Source organism: Limanda limanda, chromosome 8, assembly GCF_963576545.1.
Source record: "Limanda limanda chromosome 8, fLimLim1.1, whole genome shotgun sequence".
In the NCBI taxonomy this organism is placed as follows: domain Eukaryota; kingdom Metazoa; phylum Chordata; class Actinopteri; order Pleuronectiformes; family Pleuronectidae; genus Limanda; species Limanda limanda.
This window is the reverse complement of record NC_083643.1, coordinates 19,063,604-19,086,029: the sequence shown is the minus strand read 5'-3', so window position 1 is coordinate 19,086,029 and position 22,426 is coordinate 19,063,604. Positions and strand designations below refer to the sequence as shown.

Genomic DNA, 22,426 nt, shown 5'->3' with positions numbered 1-22,426 from the left:
TTCTGATTCCATCTTGACTAAGAAATTGGTGGCGTTGCACTTACATGTAGCACTTTGTAGTTTGGCTTGAAGCTAATGTACTTACATGATTCATTGTTGTTCTTCTGTTTTGGGTTTGAACCCTCATGGTTGAATGCACTTATTGGAAGTCGCTTTGGATAAAAGCATCAGCTAAAGGAAATGTAATGTGATGTGAATCTCTAGCCAAAGAAATCAGACTGAATGAAGTGGAAGGGGGGGCCAGGGGGGGGGCACCTGCTGCACATGAGCCTCCATCCCTCCTGGCTGCTCCCCTGACTGTACATTTTGCCACCTGTTAAAATGAACGCATGTTTGTTTACAACACGTCGAACCCAGACCTGGTGTGAACATGTGAGCTGACACAGACCCTGACACCGGTGATTTGGCGCAATGCGAACACTTGAGTCCTTCACGCATCTGTCACACACGCACACGCACACACACACACACGCACACACACACACACACACACACACACACACACACACACACACACACACACACACACACACGCACGCAGCATCCCCCTTCTCATATCGCTATAACAACCACGGGGATCAACCACAATCCCCGAGGCTCCGCGCTGCAGCCCGACCTCAGATCCCCGCGTCGCCGCTTGACTCTGACTGAATCCCGGCCGGGAGGAGCCAGGAGGAGGAGGAGGAGGCGGTGGATGAGGAGGAGGAGGAGAGAGGAGGAGAGGCTGTGTTTCCCCTCCCTGTCACAGTGATCTGAGCAGCGGGGAAGCTCAGGCTCGGGATCCGCTACGTCAGGCAGATTAGTCAAATAACCCCTCGGACCTCCCCCCCCACCTCCCTCCCTCCCTCCCTCCCCGGGCCGGGCTGCATGCAGGGGCGACACGGGCTGACAGAAGAGCCAAGAAGTCTCTGAGCCTGAGATCCACCAGCGCTCCACTTCTCCTTCCTCCCGGGGGCTTGTGTGTTGTGTGTTTCTGGATGAGAGGAGTGTGGTGATCGACCCCCAGCCCGGCGGCGTCTCCTCTCTGCTCATCCCTGCGCCCCCCCACCCCACCACCTCCACCATGGCGAGAGAGAACGGCGAGTGCGGCGGCGATGGATCCTGGAAGAAGAACGTCGACGACATCAAGCACATCTTCGACTTCAAGGAAGTGCTCGGGACGTGAGTAACGCAGAAACTTTGCCTGCACCAGACAAACGCATGACGAGCCACTGCAGCGAGCAGCGGAGAGGGAACTGTTCCCTGACACACAGACAGCTGTTGAATATGTGCACAAGTAACCGAGCATGCATGGCTCCTAACACAGACTGGGCCTGTTTAAAACTTAAAAATCACAGCCAGGACCACCATGGGTTGATTGTTCACAGAGGGGACATCATGCAGCAGTCACGGTTCATTTATTCATTCATTCAAAAAAAAAAAACTACACTGCAGATCAGGGCTGAAGCCACACAGAGCCCGGTGCAGGCAGCCATTCATCTCCTCCTCAGTTCATCATAACAAGTGTGATGGAGAGAACAGGGTTGGTTTGCATGCACACACTATGGAATCCTGTCTGAAGGACCATGTGTGGTGACTCCTCTTACTCCAACAAGGACACAATGGGTCTGGGGTTGTGTCTTCATCTTGGATTAAAACCTGTGCTCATGAGAACTGTCCTGCAGCTCCGTCTCATTTGACTTGTGGTTATAGTTTTTTAGGGACCACTGTGGTTGAAGTCGTTCTCTTGCCCTTGGCCCTCAGAGGAGGTGAATTCCAGAGGTTTTTTTTGCCCCCCCCTGTAGGGACTGTAATACCCTTTTCCAGGTTCAACGCTGGTTTGGAGCCAGTGACTAATCTCCAACTGGTTCTTTGTGTTTTGCCGGCCGAGGAACATGGCTCCAGTAGTGCCAGAAAGATTGGTTCGGCTCTGGCACCAACGCTTGTTGATCTCTAGAAGAAGAATTGCTTACATAAGGGGGTGGGACCATCATGACCAACAAGACCAATAACACAAACCAAAACATCAGCTGCTTTCAGACATGCACTGAACTCCGTTTCTCTGGTCCTCATAAAGTCCACAGAAACTCTGGAGGAGCCGATGTGAGAACACAGCAGTAGATCCCCCGCTTGACTCACCGTGAGCGAGTGAGTGGGGGGGTTGATGACACACCTCACCTGAATCCTCCGAAGGATTTGTTGCTGTTTGGAACACCTGTGTGAATTTAGGAAACCGTTGTGTGTAGGAAACCTCTGGAGAAACACCGGACTCTGGTCTCCAGAGTTCCAACAGAGGTCCTGCCAGAAAACGGCTTAATTGTCTCCTTGTTTGTGGTCGTTGAGTAATGTGCAAATCGAGGATCAACTCTAGCAAAGAGAAGCTGTAGTCCACCACTGTCAACGTTGTCCTTGAAGTGTAGTGTTGCCAAGAAATCTGAGATGTATAGAGTTACGCATTGAGTGACATGGCTCCATCATGGCTCTATCATGGCTCTATCATGGCTCTATCATGGCTCTATCATGGCTCTAGCCTTAGCACCAGCCCAGCACTAGCACCAGGTTCACCTTGGTCCAAAAGGGAGCTTTGACTTCATGTCTCATCTTCTTTGCTGCAGAAAGAGATTCCAAATGTTCCCTGAACAGAAGACCCCTCGGTCTAGATACGGTCTCAGGCTTTCAGACTTGTGATGGATTGCTTGGTGCTATCACACATCTAATGTGCATTTCTCTTTTCCCCCCTCTGGTCTTCGTCCCTTGAAGTCATGTCCCTTCTCCCTAGACTGAGAGTAATTTAATGTGGTGATGTTTGTGTTGTTTGGGATTCGGGGGGGAGGCCCATGTCTCCCTTGGGAAATGTGTGTTTTTCCTTTTTTTTAAATTGGCCTCAGAATCTGATGTCAAGCTGAGCCAAAAATGGCCTCCATTAGTCACTATGATATAGCTAAGCCGGGACAGAGGTATTTCCCAAACATTCAAACACACTCGATGTTGTAAGAAGTGAAACCTTATCTTGTGTAAACTTAGATTATTGAACATCCTCTCGGCTTTCCTCCCCATCCCCTGATACCGTGGAATTCTACCCTGGCTCAGCATGACCATGGACCTGTTCCTCCTGAGCGGCAGCGGCATCAAAAAGTCCTCGGGCAGATTGGTGATTCATGAAGTGCACTCGACATTTCTGCTGTTTCTGCTAAACAGTCAGACATTCCTACCTGGAGGCTCTTCTGATTTCCCCAAGGCTTTCATTTATATGCGAGGAGCCTCTGAATAACAGCAGTGAATCATCGTGATTTACTGTGTCCACACACAATGGCCAGGTTGGAGGAACACGCATCCATCGCCCACAACACAGCACAACACATCTCTGGGGGCCAGTTAGTCTCAGCTCGGCCCGTATGTTAGATATTGTCCAGCGTGTTTCTCGTGCTGATTGACTCTACCTAAGTCCCAGTTACTAGTTCCTGTGTGTCTTAATGAGGGAGTTCCTTGTAGCTGCACGCTGTGGTTTCACAACAGGTCGCCACGGGCAGAGAATCCCGGCAACTCAGCAGCTTTACCTGAGGATTAAAAATGGATGGAGAAGGATTGTTGGTCAGAGGAAGAGCGATAGATTATCTTCCCCCTCCTCCTCCTCCTCCTCCTCCTCCTCCTCCTCCTCCCCCTTGTCCTCCTCTTCCTCCCACTCTATCTCTCTGTATAGGTTCCATGACGGGTTTCCCCTCAGTGTCCAACAGGGACCGACCCTGTGCAGAGGCCTCGAGTTAAAGAAATCGGTTTCACTGCTTCATTGGAAAGTACATTTAGAAGTGCACTGTGCTTTCAGTTTCATGTATATTCACGTGTACTTGTGCTCCACTACAGTTTAGAAGTCTTCACTTCTGTAAACAGATTGTGTTTGTGAATCAGCAGAGCCTGTAGGTGAGAGACAGTATTTGCTGGTGTCTGTTTCTAGTTTGAGCAATCCTGTTTGAGCAGGCTTTGGTCACAGATTGCAGAGGTATATGGGCATTTATCATACAGATTTAATCCTCAGTTATTCTGCTGATAGAGTTTTGAGTCCCTAAACTTTCAGGTTATTTAATGGGATCTAACACATTTGATGTAAACCACCCAACAGTTTAAAATGGTTCAGTTTAGCTCCAGGTCCTACTACCATTCTGCTGCATTAAGCTTCACATATATCATTTATTGATACCGTCCGTACAACTCACTCTTAATATTTCTGCATTATTGTCCGATCATTTTCCATTTCCCAACACTGCTACAAACCTCAGCACTGACAAATCAGGGCTGAATAGAAAGGGAGAGGTTCTATTATATCAACTATGATGTTTTGTTTTTTCTGAAAGCTGTTGTTAACATTCAGCAAAGAGCAAAGACTGGACTTGAGCAGCAGCCGGAGGCCAGTATCTCTCTGTGTGTGTGAACGTGATGACTGATCAGATAATAAGAGGAGCTTGGGAGCTGAACACCTGCAGCGATGGCTGTAATGCTTCGGCCTCACTCCTCCGCCATGTGTTCTACTGGCTTTAGATGTTGTAAGCTAATGAGATCTTCACCAATGAAGCCAGTCCTCCCTCCTCACGGCTACTCGCCCTGCTGCTAATTTCAGACCCGTAAGCTGCTGATACTCTGAAGCAAATTAAGTAACCTGTCCACAAGCGCCCTCACAGATCCCAGTCGGCAAAGTGTTGGGGTTACCAGCAGTGGTTGTTGTAATGTTTGTCTCAGGTTACAGCTTGATGGATGATAAAGGATTCATTAATCCAACTTTTTCCAATTCAATACCCATTACAGCCTCACTGATAATTGATTGGGTTCATATATGATATTGATATATATTTTTCCGTTTATATGCAAAGTGCCTTTAGATAATGTTCAACCCTTTTTCATTTAGTCAACCTTTATTTTAACTTTAGTACATACATAGAGACCTAAAAGAAGAACCACTGGAGGTCAAATAAAGTGAGATAGATAGCTTAAATTGAGAGTTGAGCTTTAGATTGTAAAGAATGGTATTCCATGTTTCAGGTGCATGATGACAAAACGTGTAGCTCAGTAGGAACAGTTGGCACCTGCTGGCTAATCCATTCATTTGAGTGTGTTGGATGAGACCCTTTAAAAGACAGCAGTGAGGTGGTGTTAAGGGGTAAAAGACCAGAAAGGACTTTTAGATGTAGGCCGTATTACATATGTTGTGACTTGGCACTATACAAATAAAGATTTAATTGAATTAGCCAATAAGGAAGTAGATGCTGCAGAGAAATGACAAAGATATGTTTTAAGCTGATAGTCTGAGACTCAACCAAAACAGTGGAGTTGCCGACTGGGAAACCAAAAGACTGAGCTAAAGTTGCTAAAACAGGTTGTACTGGCTCATCATTACAAAGCTACGCTCACACCGATTTTTTTTATGTAGCTGTTCACACTATCTTCACACTAACAAGAACAGCAAGAGGTCACACGCAGAACGCTTTGTAGGGAAGTGAACGAGGAGAAGAAGTTAGTAATAAACATGGAGGCCACAGACGTGAGCGTTTAGCTTTTCATTTTCTCTTGATACTTTCAAACACAGACCGGTTACGATATGAACCCCTCAAGTTTTTTGCTTGTACAAACGTGTCACCCCAAGTACTCATGAGGACAAAAACCTCCCTGCCCCCCCACTGGCTACCTCTGACGCAGCTGTCTTCCATGTTTGTTTTCACCGGCTGACTCCTGCCCGCCCCTGAGCCTGTGCGTCTTTATGAGGAATATTGATCTACAGTGACGTAAAAGTAGCTCTGAATTCAGATACGGGTCACATGGCTTTTCAGACTGAGGTCACATTTCAAGAAAGCTGATCTGTATATATATATATATTATACCGTTTTCTTTTTTTGGTATCTGCCTCAAGATCCAGTGTGGGTCAGACACTTCAGTACTGAGAGGAACAAATGACAGCAGTGGTTTATTTATTAAAATGTAGTAGCTTAAAAGCGATGCTGTCTGATTGCATCCTGTCTAAGTGCTTTTCCATGTATTTGCAGAATCCCACATTTTGAGATTAAAGTGTCAAAGTTGTCTCTGTCAGCTCCGAGCCAAGCAGAGCGGAGCTGCAGCTCACTCATTCATCTCACTGTTTAATCACTGAAGCTACAACCTTAATCGTTCTTTATTTATTTTAACCAAGACGTAAATTTCTGTCCCTGAGTTTGATGTTAATGAAAGAAGAGGCCTCTACATCTGTTATTAAACCGACCCTGGATGTGACTAGGCCGGGGTCAGCTTTGTCAGATCTGCTCATTCCTTCGAGCATTGATCATCCTCTGAAAGAGCCTGTGCGGTGAATAGTGGGATCCTTGAACGCTGCCTGAAGCGGGGAAAATGGCAGCTAGGCAACAAGGATGGTGGAAGTCCTTGGTTGCACCCTTTTGAAGAAGATGCTACACCGACCACTTTGCACCACCACTGTCCTCCCGCTCCATTCACTGTGGGAGGACATGACTGTAATGATGGAAAGTCAAATAATTGTGTGCGTGTGTGGTAATTTCCTGAGTTCCCATTTGTATTCATGCCCATCAGTGTGAATGCCTACAGAGAGAAATCTGCTGTACTCTGAGTGTTGAAGTGCACTAGACTGTCCTGTATCAAAGCACAGGAGCCAGTTATCACACTCATTAACATAATGCAGCCTCTCTCTGACTTACCATGGGTTTCTGCCAAATATCTACCTCCACTGTCTGATTTTTCTTTTTCTTTCCATTTGTTTACGAGTGTTGTCAGCTCTCGCCTGTAAACTGACCATCTTTCTGTGTTTGATGCACAGTCTGGTGAACACAAAGTGCACTATCCTGGAAAGCTGCCATAGGTCCAGAGTGTGTTTAATGGTTCAGCTTCAGTCTTTGGAACTGAAGCTAAAATATCCTGGATACGGCAGCTTCACTTATGATACCTTTTGCAGCCTGTGTCTGTGAAGCACTGATCGTGGTGTGGAGCCATGGTATTAAGATACATGTTCTCGACCAATCATAAGTCAGTCTCAATGGTCAGTCATGACGTTTCGCCCCCTTTTTTTATAGCCTCAAAAACTATAAAACCAAACTAACTGGAAATTATAACACTTTTAATAATGACAGACATCATGTGAGCAATTGTTATTTAACATTTTCAGTTTGGTCCATTTTCCCATCCACTAACATTTGAGGCAGGGTTTATGACCAATAATGCAGCCAGCCGTAACATGGTAAATCGACAGATTATATTATAAAATATGAGGATGAATTCTGTATGAAACTACCTCACAGCTACAACTTTAAAATGCTAATTGTTAAACCACCAGCAACAATATTCCAGTATTACACAGACAGAAAACATCGTGTCTGCATCATTAGCACTTTTACTGTTTGATACTTTCGACTTCCACATTTTTATTAAACATTTTGTATTTAATACTTTACAGTTTTCTGTAATGATTTTAAGTCACAACCTTTACTTGAGTAATGGATTGGCTTATGGATCGATACTGATTCAAAATTAGCTTATTGCAGCTATATTGGCACAGCATGTAAACCCCATAAGAAATGGTTATAGCAGGATAGAAAATAAAAGATAGAGATGATATTGTCATAGTTACTTGATGTTGTTTTTCCACCAGAGAGGTTTTAACAACAATGCTATTTGATTTTGGAATTGTCTTCAATAATCCTGTATCACCGAGGTTACACTGGATCTTTACTTAAACGTCAAACTTAACTAAAGGATCTAAACAGTTTGTCCACTCTAATACTGATTCTTCAGAACCCAGAGAAACCCAATAGTAAACCGAAGGAGCAAAGCCACTATTGCACTTGAATAAGTATTTTCCAGATGTTGCTGATGAGCATAACACTGAAGTTAACGTTGAAACATTTTGTCCAGCTGACAGTGGAGTTTACAGAACTGAGTAGACAGAGTTGTTGATCACAGCCGAGCAGATGGTGCTGTGACGCCTGTTACAAAAAAGTGTTTTGTGTAATTGTAAAAACGACCTGTTGCCATTACAACTTTGTGATGAATCTCAGCTGACATGTACAAAAGTGTGTGATTTGTCATTCCAATCGTCCAGTATCTGCCTGTTTTTACAATATTCACTAACTTTGTGCATCAGATCATGTTGTTTCTTTTCAAAACACTGATCAAATCACGTTTCACATTGAAGGGCGACTCTGACGGCAGCAGCTCCACCTGAATTCCCACTTTTCCTCTCCATACATTGTGTAATCAACGGCTGTAATTCATCTTACACAAGATGATTCAGTCAGTGTGATTACTCAGCAGCAGCACAGTACACACACTGCTGCTGAATGTCAATAAGGCAGCCTTAGTCGCAGACACCCCCACCCCCTAAAAAACACGCTTCCTCCATGGAGAGCACCCCGCATTTCCATAACCTCCAGTGGTGACAAGCCGAGGTCAAAGCTTGAAAAGTTTTCTGAAGGATTATTCAAAACGAGGCTCCATAGTCTTGCATCTGCAGCATCAGTGGCTGTTTTCACAAAGACATCAGCCCACGTTGTCACATGAGTCAGCCCGTTTGGCTCACACACACACACACACACACAGACACACACACACACACACACACACACAGCGTGGTACTGCTGTGTGACGGCAGAGCAACACACACAGCTCACCCAGGAGCTCTGTGGAAGAACACCATCACGACTGTCCAGCTTTTATCATTATTCAGCAGCATGAGTCAGTGTGCTGAATCCTTGGTGCAGCCTGTGACACTGGAAACATTTTTTGCAGCCATTCAATCATCTCCATCTTACGTAAGAGAATGAGACGTGCATCGATACAGGTGGAGCCTGCTGTCATTACTTAGCGCTCCCCCAGATCACATCAGGGATTAGTGTGGAGATGAACTGGGTGAGCCAGAAGTCAGATAGGTCGTTACCTCTAAGGAGGGCATGTTTTCACCTCAGTTCGTTGGCTTGTAAACAGGATTATGCAAAAACAGCTAAACAGATTTCAGCCAATCTCAGGGGAAGGATGCGGCCGGTTTCTGGGAAGAACCCATTTCATTTTGTTGTGGATGTAGATTAAGAAATGAGAAATGGACCCTTTTTTCCATTTTTACAGTTCTGGCACACAGTCCCTTTATGAAAACACATTTAAATTCACTAGATAAGGATTTTAATTGGGTTCTGCACCCCAAGTGCACACACTCATAGATATCAGTCCGCTAAACATGTCTCTTATTTTTCTTTCATCAAGAGCAATGAAATGTGTTCTGAGAAATCTATGAAAATTTTGAAAAATGCTCTATCTCACAATGTGAAAGAAAGTGAAAAGTAAATTCCTGGATCACTAGAACCTGTTAGCCAGTAGTGATGTATTCAGTCTGAGCAGAAATACAAACTCTAAACAAATAAAAGCATAAAAACTATGAAATTATAATGAATGAATTGTAATACTGGAACCAGCAAATGCTCGGTCTCTTGGCTCAGGAACAACAGAGAGGAATAAGAATTCATCAAAGCAGTTGCTGATGAATTTCTTTTCTTCAGATGCACTAATCATTGCAGCTCTGGAGCGAGGTCTGATGGTGGTCGATGTGTCACCATGGCTTTTGTGTGTGTATGCGTGTGCAGATACGGTGCGTGTGGGCGGCAGCGTCACCATATGCACGTCTCCAACAGACATCGCACCTCTTTCTCTGCTGTGAATTGTGAATTGATAGAGTTTGAGCTCGCAGCAGCGTTGTTGTCGAGCCGAATGCAGGGAGAGAGCGAGGGAAGTCACACGCTCGGCTTCTGTCGTGCTGTCATTCACAGGAAATGATGCGGCTGCTTGCCAATGTGGTGAGCACGGGGAACGAAATGGTGCTCGAACCATACTCCCTGTTAGTTTTGCAGGTTTCCTGTGGTTTTCAGCAGTGTGTGTCTCCTGCTGCAGAGAGGAGAGGGCGTGCTCCGAAAATATAACCGTGCGTGAGAGCTCACTTGCTGGTGGTGGAATTTTGCTCTACAATGTCCACACAGCTGTAGAAGTCGGTAGCATGCACTGAATAGAAATGATGCTCATTGTCCCCAAGGCAGCAGCTGCAGTGTGTGTGTGTCAGTGTGTGTGTCTGTGTCAGTGTGTGTGTTGTAACAGACACAGAGAGCAGTGCACCATCTCCTTCACATGAGCCCTTGAGTTTACATATTGTCCCAAATGTCAGAGCGAGGTCAAACTCAGAAGGGCGTTTGCTCCAAGCCTCTTTCAGTTCTCTTTGTTTGCTGTAACATCTTCTCCCTCATCACACCTGGGGCTGGGCTTTGTGACCAGGTAGTGTGTTTGTGTGTGTGTGTGTGTTGTGGCTCTGACTGACCCTCCCCCCCCGGTGTCGTGTGATGGTGGAGTGAGGGATTAGCGTGGATTTGATGGCCACATTAGGATTTAGCGAAGCAAGAGGTGCTGACTTCAGAGCCTGTCAGGTGAAACTGAGAGAACATAATGGACCTTTTGATGTTGGGCCCGTCTCCTGAATCACTTCAGGGGTTTATCACATCACTTTTATTTTTGTTAAACTGTGGATGCTCCAACTTATAACTGCAGGAGTCAGTGTGCTTTCATATTGTTATAGGTTTTTTATTTCAAACACGTTAAAAATAAAAATGTCAATATATGCCAGTGAGAAAAGGGCACAGCTTTAACAACAAATCAGGTCGGAAAAGCGGAAAGTCCTCCACTTTTCTTTTCATATTTCATCAAAACATTTTTCGTGAAATGCCGCAATACTCCAGCTTTCATTATAAACAGCTCAATTACAATCAGCAAACATGAACATTCATGGCTCACTGAGAGCAGGGAAGCAAAACTAAAGCAAATGAAGCATTTACACATCCTGTTCCTTGTTCTGCTGTGCCACCTCCCCCCCTCAAGCATCCATTTCATATGTATTCATGTTGTTTATCTGTTTAAAATGTTTTTAATGTTGGACATGTTTTTGTTCTGTGGGCTCATCCTTTCATTTACTTGAACATTAACAATAGAGCTCTAAATAGATAATGAAATGATTTGGAATATAAGTTTATTGCAAGACCCTGTTGCTCATGTCAACACACTCATTTAACTGAAAAATATGAATCGAAGTTAAACTTTGTGAGCAGCTCAGTTTGTGTTAAAAAAAAAACATGGAGACCACAAACAAATAAAATGGATAAGACAAATAAATCACACTTGGTTTTATGAGCTGTGGAGCCAGTCAAGAAAATCATAAACTATCTCGGATAACATTTTATTTTCTTGTCCTGACACATTTTGCTGAGCCTTCACCGCGGAGCCATCAGTTCATCAGTAATAATCAGGGATTATTTTATTATTTTAGATCGTATGACCTGTTCTGGTCCAGTAACCGTGACCCTGAGCGAATCAAAACACCAATCCTCTTTCAAGATCTTCACCTCAAACCATCCTGAGGCGGAAAAGGTTTTTGTGAAGATGTGTGAACGAAAACAAGAAGCGGGGGGAAGCAATCATGCTGCGTGCTCGGCAGGATTTAAGGTGGACTCAACGTGGTATCATAGCAACAGATACAGATTGCTCAAGCAAATATTCCCTTAATTCAGTATTTGTTTTTAAGGCTCTCGCGTAAAGAGACAGATGGCCGGGGCGGACTCGCTAAATGGGTGTTTTAAAAGTGTTTGCCAGTGCGGATGGCTGTTGGCTTTAGTCAGGGACTTTAGCCAGTTCTTAGTAAATATTCACAATATGCTGTTTGTGTACTCTGGCCTGTCTGCCTCTGAGTGCCCTGTATGTACTCACCCACCATAGGTTTTTTTTTCTGTGTCAATATTGCCCCAGCGCATGTGAAGGAGGACTAACCCGTCTCCTCTGTCTCTCCCTGTAGGGGCGCGTTTTCAGAAGTGGTGATGGCCCGGGAGAAGACCACGGGAAAGATGGTGGCGATCAAGTGCATCCCCAAAAAAGCACTGAAGGGGAAGGAGACGAGCATCGAAAATGAAATCGCCGTGCTGAGGAAGTAGGTGCCGCTTGACTGAGCCTCTCGGGGAGTTTGCAGGAGAGGAACACTACTTTTAGAGAGGGTCACCAGTGTGTGCTTCCTCTGGGGGGTTAAGCCTGTGTGTCGGTCTGCTCTCTGAGTTGAGATGCAGAGGCTACATCCAAACTACTCCGTTTTCATTTGAACATCCACACTACTCCAGAGTTATAGAGCTGCTAAAATTACAAAGTTTAGAAACTCTGGGGCCGTATTTTTTGTCTGGACGAGCAGAAACTGAGACAGTTAGAAACGATGACGTAGACACTCACAACCACCTGCTGATTGGGAACCATCAAGCTCCTATCACATGACCCCTCTCCGGAAAAAAAAAAGTGTTGCCTCAGCTACCAGTGTAGAACACAACATAGGTAACTAATTACAAATGTTGCTGACCCTGCTGTCTGTGCTAACAGCTGTTGTGCTGTTAAATTCTGCCTTTTAGAATCATACAACTGCTTACATGCGTAGGAGACAAGCTATTATTCGAACAATCCGCAACCAACAACCAAATTCTTCTTGTGTACATTGACTTGCACATTCCCGGTGTCCATGAGTGTTTGCAGGAGCGTTAGTGTGGACAGGGATTAAAAATGACTTTTGAAAACGCCATTTTCAACAGTCATTGTCAGGCTTGAGTGACTTCCTTGTCGGATCTCATCTATCCACCATTTTGGGTCTTCAAAGTGTGCACACTCACACACTCACACACTCACACACTCACACACTCACACACACCTACACGGGGTATGACAGGATTGCATTGACAGTAGGCGACACCCCATCCTTCTTCAAGGCCTGATTCTGTAATTCCACCAAGGAGCTCAGTTATCAGTCACTCTTGAAGTGAGCACGCCAGTTGTTGGGTGTAGTTGCCTGGCTACAGTTGCTATCCTCTGTCTTCTTCCTTTTTTCTGTCTCTCTTTTCTGATGTGTCATTCCTTCTATTTCCTCTCTGTCTACAATCTCCCTCCTTGTATCTGTAACGTCCCCAAAACTGCGACCGGGAGGAAGCTGTGAACACTGAGACGCTCCCCCCACCGCTTCCTGCTTACACTACCACCCCCACCTATTCTTTGTCAGCCACCTGCCCGTCTGTCATCTGCATATCTCCTGGCAGAGGCTGCTTTATTTCTTTTTTCTTTAGCTTAAACCTTACATGTTGGTTGCCTGGACACAGACTCCAAGCATTTTCATCCACGTCCTATTATCTCCTCTAGGTGCCCCAGCTGACTGGGGGGGGGGGGGGTTGCCACCTCATGACTTACTGATTAGCATCCATCTTAGAACAACCCCCAACCCTGCTCTCCATCACTTAATTAAGATTTTCTCCTTTCGGTGAATGATAAGCTTTGCCAGGTAATTTTTTTTTTTGACAAGCATGAAGACACACACGCACAAACACACACAGAGAATAAAGGAACAAAAGAAGCAAAGAAACAAGGGGTTTGAGGTGGAAGGGCCTGGTTGTAACAAAGGAAACGGCTAACTGCACCTCAGTAGGAGCCTGTTTTAACGAACGTAGGCCAAGAGCAAACAAAGTGATTTTGTTTTCTCCTCCCTCCTCCAGGATCAAGCATGAGAACATTGTGGCTCTGGAGGACATCTACGAGAGCTCCAACCACTTGTACCTTATCATGCAGCTGTAAGTATATCAGCTCATCTCTTTGTGTAGCTCAGCTCTTTGTCTCCCATTTGTCCTGCATCTGCATCGTGTAAAGTCCTCGAGGGATTTTTGTCCTCTCCTGCACGTCTGAGTGAATACAAAGATTGGCTGGAGATCGATCGTATTACACACACAAACAGAGGGACCAAATAAAGTTAATTATGAATACAATGCTGGACCAAATCTTTATATTAGTGAATAAATACATTAAAGGCACAATATGTTACTTCAGCCACTAGGGGTCTCTCAATAATAACAATAACAAATGCCCACCATTGCCTATGAAAATATTCCTGACGCAACTTACTCACAGGAATAAATAATTGTGATCCATTAAGAGTGAGAAATACAAACGCTGGAGTGAAAACACTGCAGACCGGGTCACTGGTGAACGAGCTTGCAGTGTGTTCTTCCTTTGTCATATGTTTTTTGCTCCGGACGTTATAGCAAAGCCACATGGCACAGTCAAATACAACCAAAGTGAAACGTCCTGTTTCCTTTAATACAATTGTGGCTTTCTCTGGGTTTCATCAGTATCACTTAACAAGTCAGCAAAAAACACATCATAGGTCTAATTGTGTTCATACTGTTTAATGAAGAATTGTTGCACATTGTATCTTTAAAGTAAATAATTTAGAATTTTAGGAAATTAGCGTGACAGTTGATTCACGAGATGTGTACCATAAGTACGAGGCTGGAGCCATGACCAGTTGGCTTAGTTTAACTGACGACTGGAAAGATAAGGAAAAGTTTGACCAACTTTATATTAAATAATTCAATTTAAATTGTCCTACAGAATCTATATCTAAAGTGTGATAACAAGCTGAGGTTTGAGACCAGCTTCTGGTCGTGTCTCTCAGGTATTATAATGACATGAGTCACTAAGCTAAGAATCTGTCGCACACTTATTGTTGTTCTAAAAGTTTCCAGACTCCTCACAGACTCCTATCAGCATCTGGATGAAAAAAATATTCTGTCTGGTGCTTGAAAAAAACAATGTTTTACCAATTTCACAAGTTACGTCAAAGATAGTTTCCTATCCAGGTAATATGGTGGCGGTGAGGCACATTTCACAAAACAAAACATTTCACAAAACACAACATTTGAAGAAACACTTCAACATTTTAAGTGATAATATAATAAGTGATTGAGGTTTACAAGAGCTCATAGGCATTATATATATAGACTGTATATAAATAAGGACGACGCGTCTCCACTTCCTCCATTTGTCAGTTGCCTGACTTTTTGAAAGCACTTCATAATAATAACTGATTCTGATTAGAGCGACATAAATCCACTTCTTCATTGGTTTTATCATTTTATAAACCTGACTGTTGTTTTGTGTGTGTGCTGGCAGTGTGTCTGGAGGTGAGCTGTTTGACCGCATTGTGGAAAAGGGTTTCTACACAGAGATGGATGCCAGTCGACTCATCCGGCAGGTTTTGGATGCGGTCAACTATCTTCACTCTATGGGCATAGTGCACAGAGACCTAAAGGTATCAACAGTATTTAATATCACAGAATCACCTGCATTTGTTGTTGAGGACTTCTACATGTTTTACATCTTACAGAGAAGAGAAATCCCTGTCACCTGTGTGAGTGATTCACTAACCACTCTATGTGAATCACCCACAGAGGTTAAATGTCAGGGGTTTTTCAACTTGAGTGAAAGTGAGGACGCCATCTGGATGAACTTTAAAACTTTTGTTTCACATTCTGTCTGGCATCTTACCATCTGGGCGACTGAAATGAATCCACACAGAAAAAAAAAACACAAGCTTGACAGACTCCTTTTGTTTTCAGCCTGAGAACCTGCTGTACTTCAGCCCTCATGACGAGTCAAAGATCATGATCAGTGACTTTGGCCTCTCCAAGATGGAGGGAACAGGTGACGTGATGGCCACCGCCTGCGGGACTCCGGGATACGTGGGTGAGGATGCACTTTGAGCTCTTCGCTGTGTTGGCAACTCGCTCTGAGATAATTAGCTGCTCTAGTTGACTAAACATGGCTTAATCCAAGTAGTCACAGGTTAACCTCCGCCATCTGCCACAGGCAAAGCACCAAACATGCACAGTCGTCTCCAGCCTCTGTGTCCTGGTGAATTGCATTGGTCACTGCATGAATATTAGTGTTTCTGACCATTTACAACGATATTTCTTTGTTCCAGCTCCTGAGGTTTTGGCTCAGAAACCCTACAGTAAAGCTGTGGACTGCTGGTCCATCGGGGTCATCGCTTATATTCTGTAAGTGCTTCATTTAAAACATAAATACATATTCTTAGGAATGACCTGAATCTTGTATTCTGTATTTGAACATTTTAAACAGGAAACCTTAAATCAGATCAGAAACAACCAGGGAAAGCTGACTGAGATGAAAAAACCATACATGAATTTAAATCACATCACAAAGTGGATAACCAGGTTTGAATTGAAAAACAAACAAGTGTCATATACTACACACTGATTCTAAACAGGTTTTTAATCACATGGTTTGTATTAAATCATGTTTGTTAAGTGACACCGACATCGCAGTTTGATTGACATCACATGTTATTATTTCCTGTTCGTATAAAATGGTTAGGTAAGTCTGATATTGTGCTGATTTATTAAAACAATATATTCTGATGATAAGTTTATTGTTAGGATTTGAAATAAAGCTTATTTTATTACATTTTTGGGTTACATTTTCTCATCATCTTTAGTTTTTGATCGTGAATCAAAGAACAGGACAAATTTTTTTTTTTTGAAGGCCCTAAATTAAAAGTAATGAACATTAGGGTTAAAAGGTGATGTCCAGACGTAGCAGCAGACCAACTCTTCTCTGGAGCCACATGATAACTTGGCTAAAATTGTGAAACACATCAACACATTAGTGAGAATCTCTTATGCTGCTCATTTTGTTTTACACAACCTATAAAGTTTGTAGTTGAAAGTGTTACACAAAGCCACTCAAATAATGAGATAAAGTGATGCTACACGTTTGCAAAAAGAAAATCCTGGGCCTCATTTTCCACTTGTGGGGTTGATGAGTTTTGATGTCATGTAGTGGAAGAGTTTCTGATGCTCCCGCAAATAATTCTTCTGTCTGATGGTTGTTATGTAATAATTTCATACGGTTTCATAATCAGGAGTCAACGTGAGGGTTGTGGTATGGATTTATGTTGCATATCTGCAATTTGCATGTCCAGTTTTTTTCCATATCATATGAAAATGAGTGTTTTGTCCTATTTCTTCCCCTCTTAGACTCCATGTAGTCTCCATAATCCCTCTGAACCATCTCCTGTTCCATGCTGCATGAAATCAAACTGCCAGTGAATGAGATTATAGGCCCACAGCAAATCCTTTTAGATTTGGGTTAAAGTTTCTAACACCAGCTGGATGACGGTGCTCACACAGCCTATTGTTGTGCAATAATCCATCTTCATGTTCTCAGGCTTTGTGGTTACCCACCTTTCTACGACGAAAACGACTCCAAGCTCTTTGAGCAGATCCTCAAGGCAGACTACGAGTTTGACGCACCGTACTGGGATGATATATCGGACTCTGGTGAGCTACGTCCGACTGCTTGTGTTGAATATGTTGAAATATATTATGACAACTCTGAATCACAGGTTCTGCAGTTTCCTTGTAAATTCAAGGAAGCACATTCTATTTTAGAGCCCCTGAACTGACAGTAAACAATACATCAAATAAAGGACATTAGTCTATAATCGTGCAGGTGGTGTCAGTATTGAGCAAAGAAGATAGATTGTATATAAAGATAAATGATGCCTCCCCCTGTATGCCATTAAATAACTAATTAAACCCAAATTTACTGGAAAAAGTAAAGCTTGAACATCAGTGTGATTAACAAAATGCTGCAGAATGACTGCAATAATAATTGTTTCTATATATTTATAGATTTGTACCAGATTTTTTTTAGAAGATTATTCCTGTCATTCATTTGAATGTAGGTTTTCGGTTTAATTTATTTATTTTAGCTTTTTTTGGTTATGTTAATTATATTTCTGTGGAAATCTGCCATTGCTCATAAGGTTACACATTTCCTGCTTCCTCTCAAGTCAACTTCACGTTTTAATACATCACAAGGCTTTACAATCTGCACAGTTTACAACTTCCTGGATGTGCTCTTGACCTTTTCGATTGCTTTCATAGCCAAAGACTTCATCAGCTTCCTAATGGAGAAGGACCCAGAGAAGAGATTCACGTGTGACCAGGCCCTTGAGCACCCCTGGTGAGTAACCTACCGCAACACACTGCGCTCCGCCCAGACAATCACAGGGAACCACACGTCCCAGTGCAATTAAACAGCAGTATGACGCAGATTGCCAGGCTTGGGCATTTGTCATAGAGAGCATGTCCTCCCACTGTCATCTGTCGCCATGGCTCCGAGCCGCGAAACCCACCTCTGCTCGCCACCGGCAGCCCTCTGAGAGAAATCTGCTGAATAAATGGCTGCCAATTAGCGTCCGGTGTCCTGAAGGATCCTTAAAGAATGTAAAAAGCTTTAATGAACAATTAGGATGTTTTTCCAGGCCGGAGCTGGAGGTAATGAGAGCGAGCTGCGAGCAGCGTGGGCTGCTGTCTCCGGCTGAAGCGACCAATATGAATACGTCTGTTAGACAGTAATGGGTATTTCGGCTGCTGGGCAGGTGGTCCCTCTGATCCAAATATGTGGCTTGTGACACCGCCGGTAACAAGTGTTCGCAACAGAGAGGAATGGGTTTCATTGACCAGGAGATATTATGATGAATGTGGGAGAAAGTGATGCGGTGAATGAGCTCCGGCAAAAACACATTGCGCTCAAATAAGTGATCGGAGCAAATAGGAAAACAGAATGAGGATGGATTCCCAGGTTGTAACACATACAAATATAAATCAGTTGTGAAATGTCGTGCTTGTATGTGTGAATTGTTACGTACATGATCTAAAGGGACTTGACTTTAATTTTCAGGATTGCTGGAGGCACAGCTCTCTGCAAGAACATACATGAATCTGTCAGCCGACAGATTCGGAAAAACTTCGCCAAAAGCAAATGGAGGGTGAGTCCTCGATGTGGTCATTCTTGGTTTTACCCAAGAAATGTTAAAACTGAAAGAAAACATTTATCTCAGGATGAAAAAGTGGTGCCACACTTTAAAGACATAGGCAAAGATGTCAAGAGAGTTTCTAGTGTTAAGGGTCAATGTGCCATAAACAAAATCAGCAGGATTTTTACTTAACTTTTATTACTAGCGGAGAATCTCCTCCAACGCTGTTCGTGTTTGAAAGGAAACCTCAGGAGAAAGTCTGGACATAATTCTCCACACAACCCCGGGAGGCCATGTATCTGAAAAGGTTTTTTTAGGCTTGCAATTACATGAAGAAGAATCTGTCTTTGGTGTCACACTCTTCTGTTTACACTCTCTCCTCACAGCAAGCCTTTAATGCAACGGCTGTGATCCGCCACATGAGGCGTCTGCAGCTGGGAACTAGCTTTGGCAGCAGCGTCTCCGGCAACAACTCTGAGGCCAACCCCCAGAGCCGAGCTCCAGCCAAGAGCCAGTCTGTGGACGGCGCCCCGCTCTCCCCGAAGGACTGTGAGTGATGCTTCAGACGCTCTCTGTAGATATGGTCATGTCCAACTTGTTAGGGCACTCCGCTCAGCTCTGTTCACTCTGCTGCCGTCTCCATTAAACTCACTGGCAACAGTTTGAAAAGCTCTTGAGGCGTCATTTTCGGTCCAACAGACTAAACTTGGCTTGAGATGAGCCATATGTTTGTGCTTCTGGTGAGAGTTTAGTTTAACACAAGAGCTTTTAAAAATCCAGCTCCCTCAGTAGTGCTGTATCTCTGTGCTTCAGTGGTGAAACGATTACTTGACAAATTAGTTGATGTGCAGAAAATGTATCAACATTTTCTGGTTTCAGTGTTTCAAATGCGAGACTTTGCTGCTTCAATTTATTTAAATTCATTGTAATTAAAAACCTTCTGGCTCTTTGATCAAACGAAACATGCAATTAGAAGACGTCACAATGGACTTTCCACCAGTTTCTCACCTTTTTAAAGTCTTTTTGTTTATAAATTAATAATTTAAATTAGTTTATAGATTTAACTGATCTTAAATCTGTTTTAAAGCCAATTATAATGATTATAATCATAGGTTACAACTTTTGTGTATGCTGTAGTATGTCACATCTGCTGAGTACTCATGGGTCAGAAGGCGTAGCAGCTGATATGATCCCATCACAAGATGGTCTCTACCATGTATAATATTTACTATGTCAGGAATGACAGAAAGAAAACTCCAGATCCAAACTGTTAAAAACACAACACTGGGCCACATCGTAGCAATGTCTACATTTGCATATTGTATTCTGTATAAGATGTGTAACAATCCACTGCTGGAAAAAGTCACTGAAATATTCACCATTTTACTCCTGTTTGATCACATTTCCCGAAATCCACAGTGCCCAGCTGTTTCAAAAAGTATTTGGATTATTTGTAAACAAAAGTATGTGTTACATTTTCATTGAAGGATCAATATCTTCAGTAAGAGCCAGTGTACTGCGTAAGGGCCAGTGAAGTGGAACAAAGTGAGTGACAATTCCTTATGTTGCACATATTCTGTCCCATAGGTCCTCCAATAGCTCCTCTGCCATCTGCTGTTAAAGTGCAGAATCAGGACTCGGACATCCCCTCTCCTGTGCGAGAGGAACCCTCCGTGGTGGCCGAGCCGTCACGGCCCCGGCCCTCCACCGTTACCGTCATTAACACAGGGACTAAATGACGCCAGGTTCCGCGGGAGGTGAGCTGGGAGACCACGGAGCTTTGAGACGGGATCAAACCATCCCAGGCCTCGTGATCCGATGTCGTTGCCCAGTTTGCCCATCCCGCGGCCTCCCACCTGTTTCTGCCAAACACGGGAGGAATTTAAGGAGCGTTCGTTTCAGCTCCATTTACCATGGCTGCAAGCCCGGCATCCGGCTGCCTGGCTTCCCACTGTCATACAGACCCCGGAGTACGGAGGGGGAGAAGTTGAGCAGAAGTTGTTGAGGGAAGCCATGTTCAGGCTGCATCATGGTTGGACAAACAACCTGCTGGTGTGCAGTGCCACACCAGAGGGAAACTCTTCACTGAAGCTGCTGTCTTTCTGACTGAGCGTCTTGCGATTGGACGCTCCTCTGTATGCCTTGTGTAAATATCCTGCCTAGAACTATACTGTGGAGTGGAGTGATAAGTGAAACATAAGCTTCAAGTTGTGGTGAAGTAATCGTGACATCATCTGCACTCTGAACTTCTCGTCGTTTTTGACCGCGCGTTCATTTGCTGTGGTATTTGCTCCAATGGCTCACAGGGTCATGACCCTCTAACTGTGTGACGGTGTGTGTAACTCTTTGCTTTAAGGTGTGTGGACGAGAAAAACGAGCAGGGTGATGTGAGCGCTGGGGGTGCAGCTGCGTTGCACTAAATGCATCGGATTATTTATTTTCTTACATTACGACTTTTCTAAAAAATATCACTTTGAGAAATGTGTAAATGTGGAAAACTTCAACTGAACTGAAAAGTTATGGCTTCAAATGATAAAGACAAAATATGTGATAGTTGCTTATTATTTGTAATCACTGTTATGTTTGATTGATTCTTTTGAACGTGACTGTGAAGTCCTCCTCGACCACAGGAGGGCGACCACGTGTTGTCGCTCTGTGAGCAGTTCTCAGGGATGTGCTCCGACATGAATCTGTCCAAATCACCAGACGCTGCTGCTGAGGAGGAAAGTGAAAGAGCTGAAAAGAAAAACCCTCCAAATCCTGCATGTTATTGTCTCTGGGTTTGACATCATTGCTAACACATGTAACTCTCACTGAATGGATGAAAACCTTGAATTACAGATTTAAAGAACCTTCTCGTGTTCACATTCATGTCTGGGGTAAAAAAAAAAAAAAAGGTTATACTCAGTTTGTCTTTCTTTCAGTTCATTTTTTTTATCATTACTCCAAATTGTGCATATTATTCTAATGTGCCATTGAGGCTGACAAAGGTCCCTTAAATCCAGCATTACTAATATTTGAACATCATGTTTCACACTGAATGGTGAACACTTAACGACAAACCTTAAATTACAGATTTAAAGAATGTGTTTGAAGTGTGAATTCATGTCTGCAGTAAACAAGAAAAAAGGAAAATGACAAATTAATGCAAATGTATCAATTTTGCTCCCATGGTCAGTATATTGTACAGTTGAGTGGTGAAAATATCGTGCTCTGCTTCCGCTCATGAAGTGTCTGGTCTGGAAACGGGTCACTTTCTCTCTCTGTGTTTAATCACTGTGCTTTCATACCAGCCTGTTGAATTTAGCAGAAAGACTCATTCTCCTGCTCTGTCTCTCCCTCTCTCTCTTTCTCTCGTTCACACAGAAAAGAGAAGGGGTCTGTCTTTGGGTTCTCTCTTAGGATCCTGTAGTTTCATACGAAGGAGGGGGGAAGGAACTCTACACCAGAACATGCCCAATATCAAGGGCTACGCCATCTTGAATTATTTAAAAAAAATGTTGGATAGTGAATGTGTAAATACAAATCTCAACCACACAGTTTGCTTGGGTCATGAGTGTTTATTTTTTTGTCTTCCCTCTTAAAAAAAAAACACCAAAAGAAAACATCATATGGTGCATTTAATGCCCCTCAGTATGCATGTATTATGTATTGTTCTGTGGAGTTGTAGAGATCATGTATTAAAAAAAAGAGGCTTGTTCATATGTGTCATTGGTTCTTTGATAGAGAGTAAATATCAAG

At 43.5% G+C, this 22,426-nt stretch overlaps 1 protein-coding gene across 1 annotated transcript; it reads left to right on the top strand.

Annotated features, from left to right (window-relative positions):
• The first annotated feature begins 1,060 nt into the window (after window positions 1–1,060).
• camk1db (calcium/calmodulin-dependent protein kinase 1Db) lies at window positions 1,061–22,369 on the top strand. The gene is made up of 11 exons (XM_061076697.1): window positions 1,061–1,161; window positions 11,840–11,971; window positions 13,560–13,634; window positions 15,013–15,151; window positions 15,459–15,585; window positions 15,824–15,899; window positions 17,089–17,201; window positions 17,811–17,889; window positions 18,610–18,697; window positions 19,072–19,234; window positions 20,273–22,369. Exons 1-11 carry the CDS (start codon window positions 1,064–1,066, stop codon window positions 20,422–20,424), a joined length of 1,242 nt encoding a protein of 413 aa, XP_060932680.1. The 5' UTR covers window positions 1,061–1,063; the 3' UTR covers window positions 20,425–22,369.
• The last annotated feature ends 57 nt before the right edge of the window (window positions 22,370–22,426 follow it).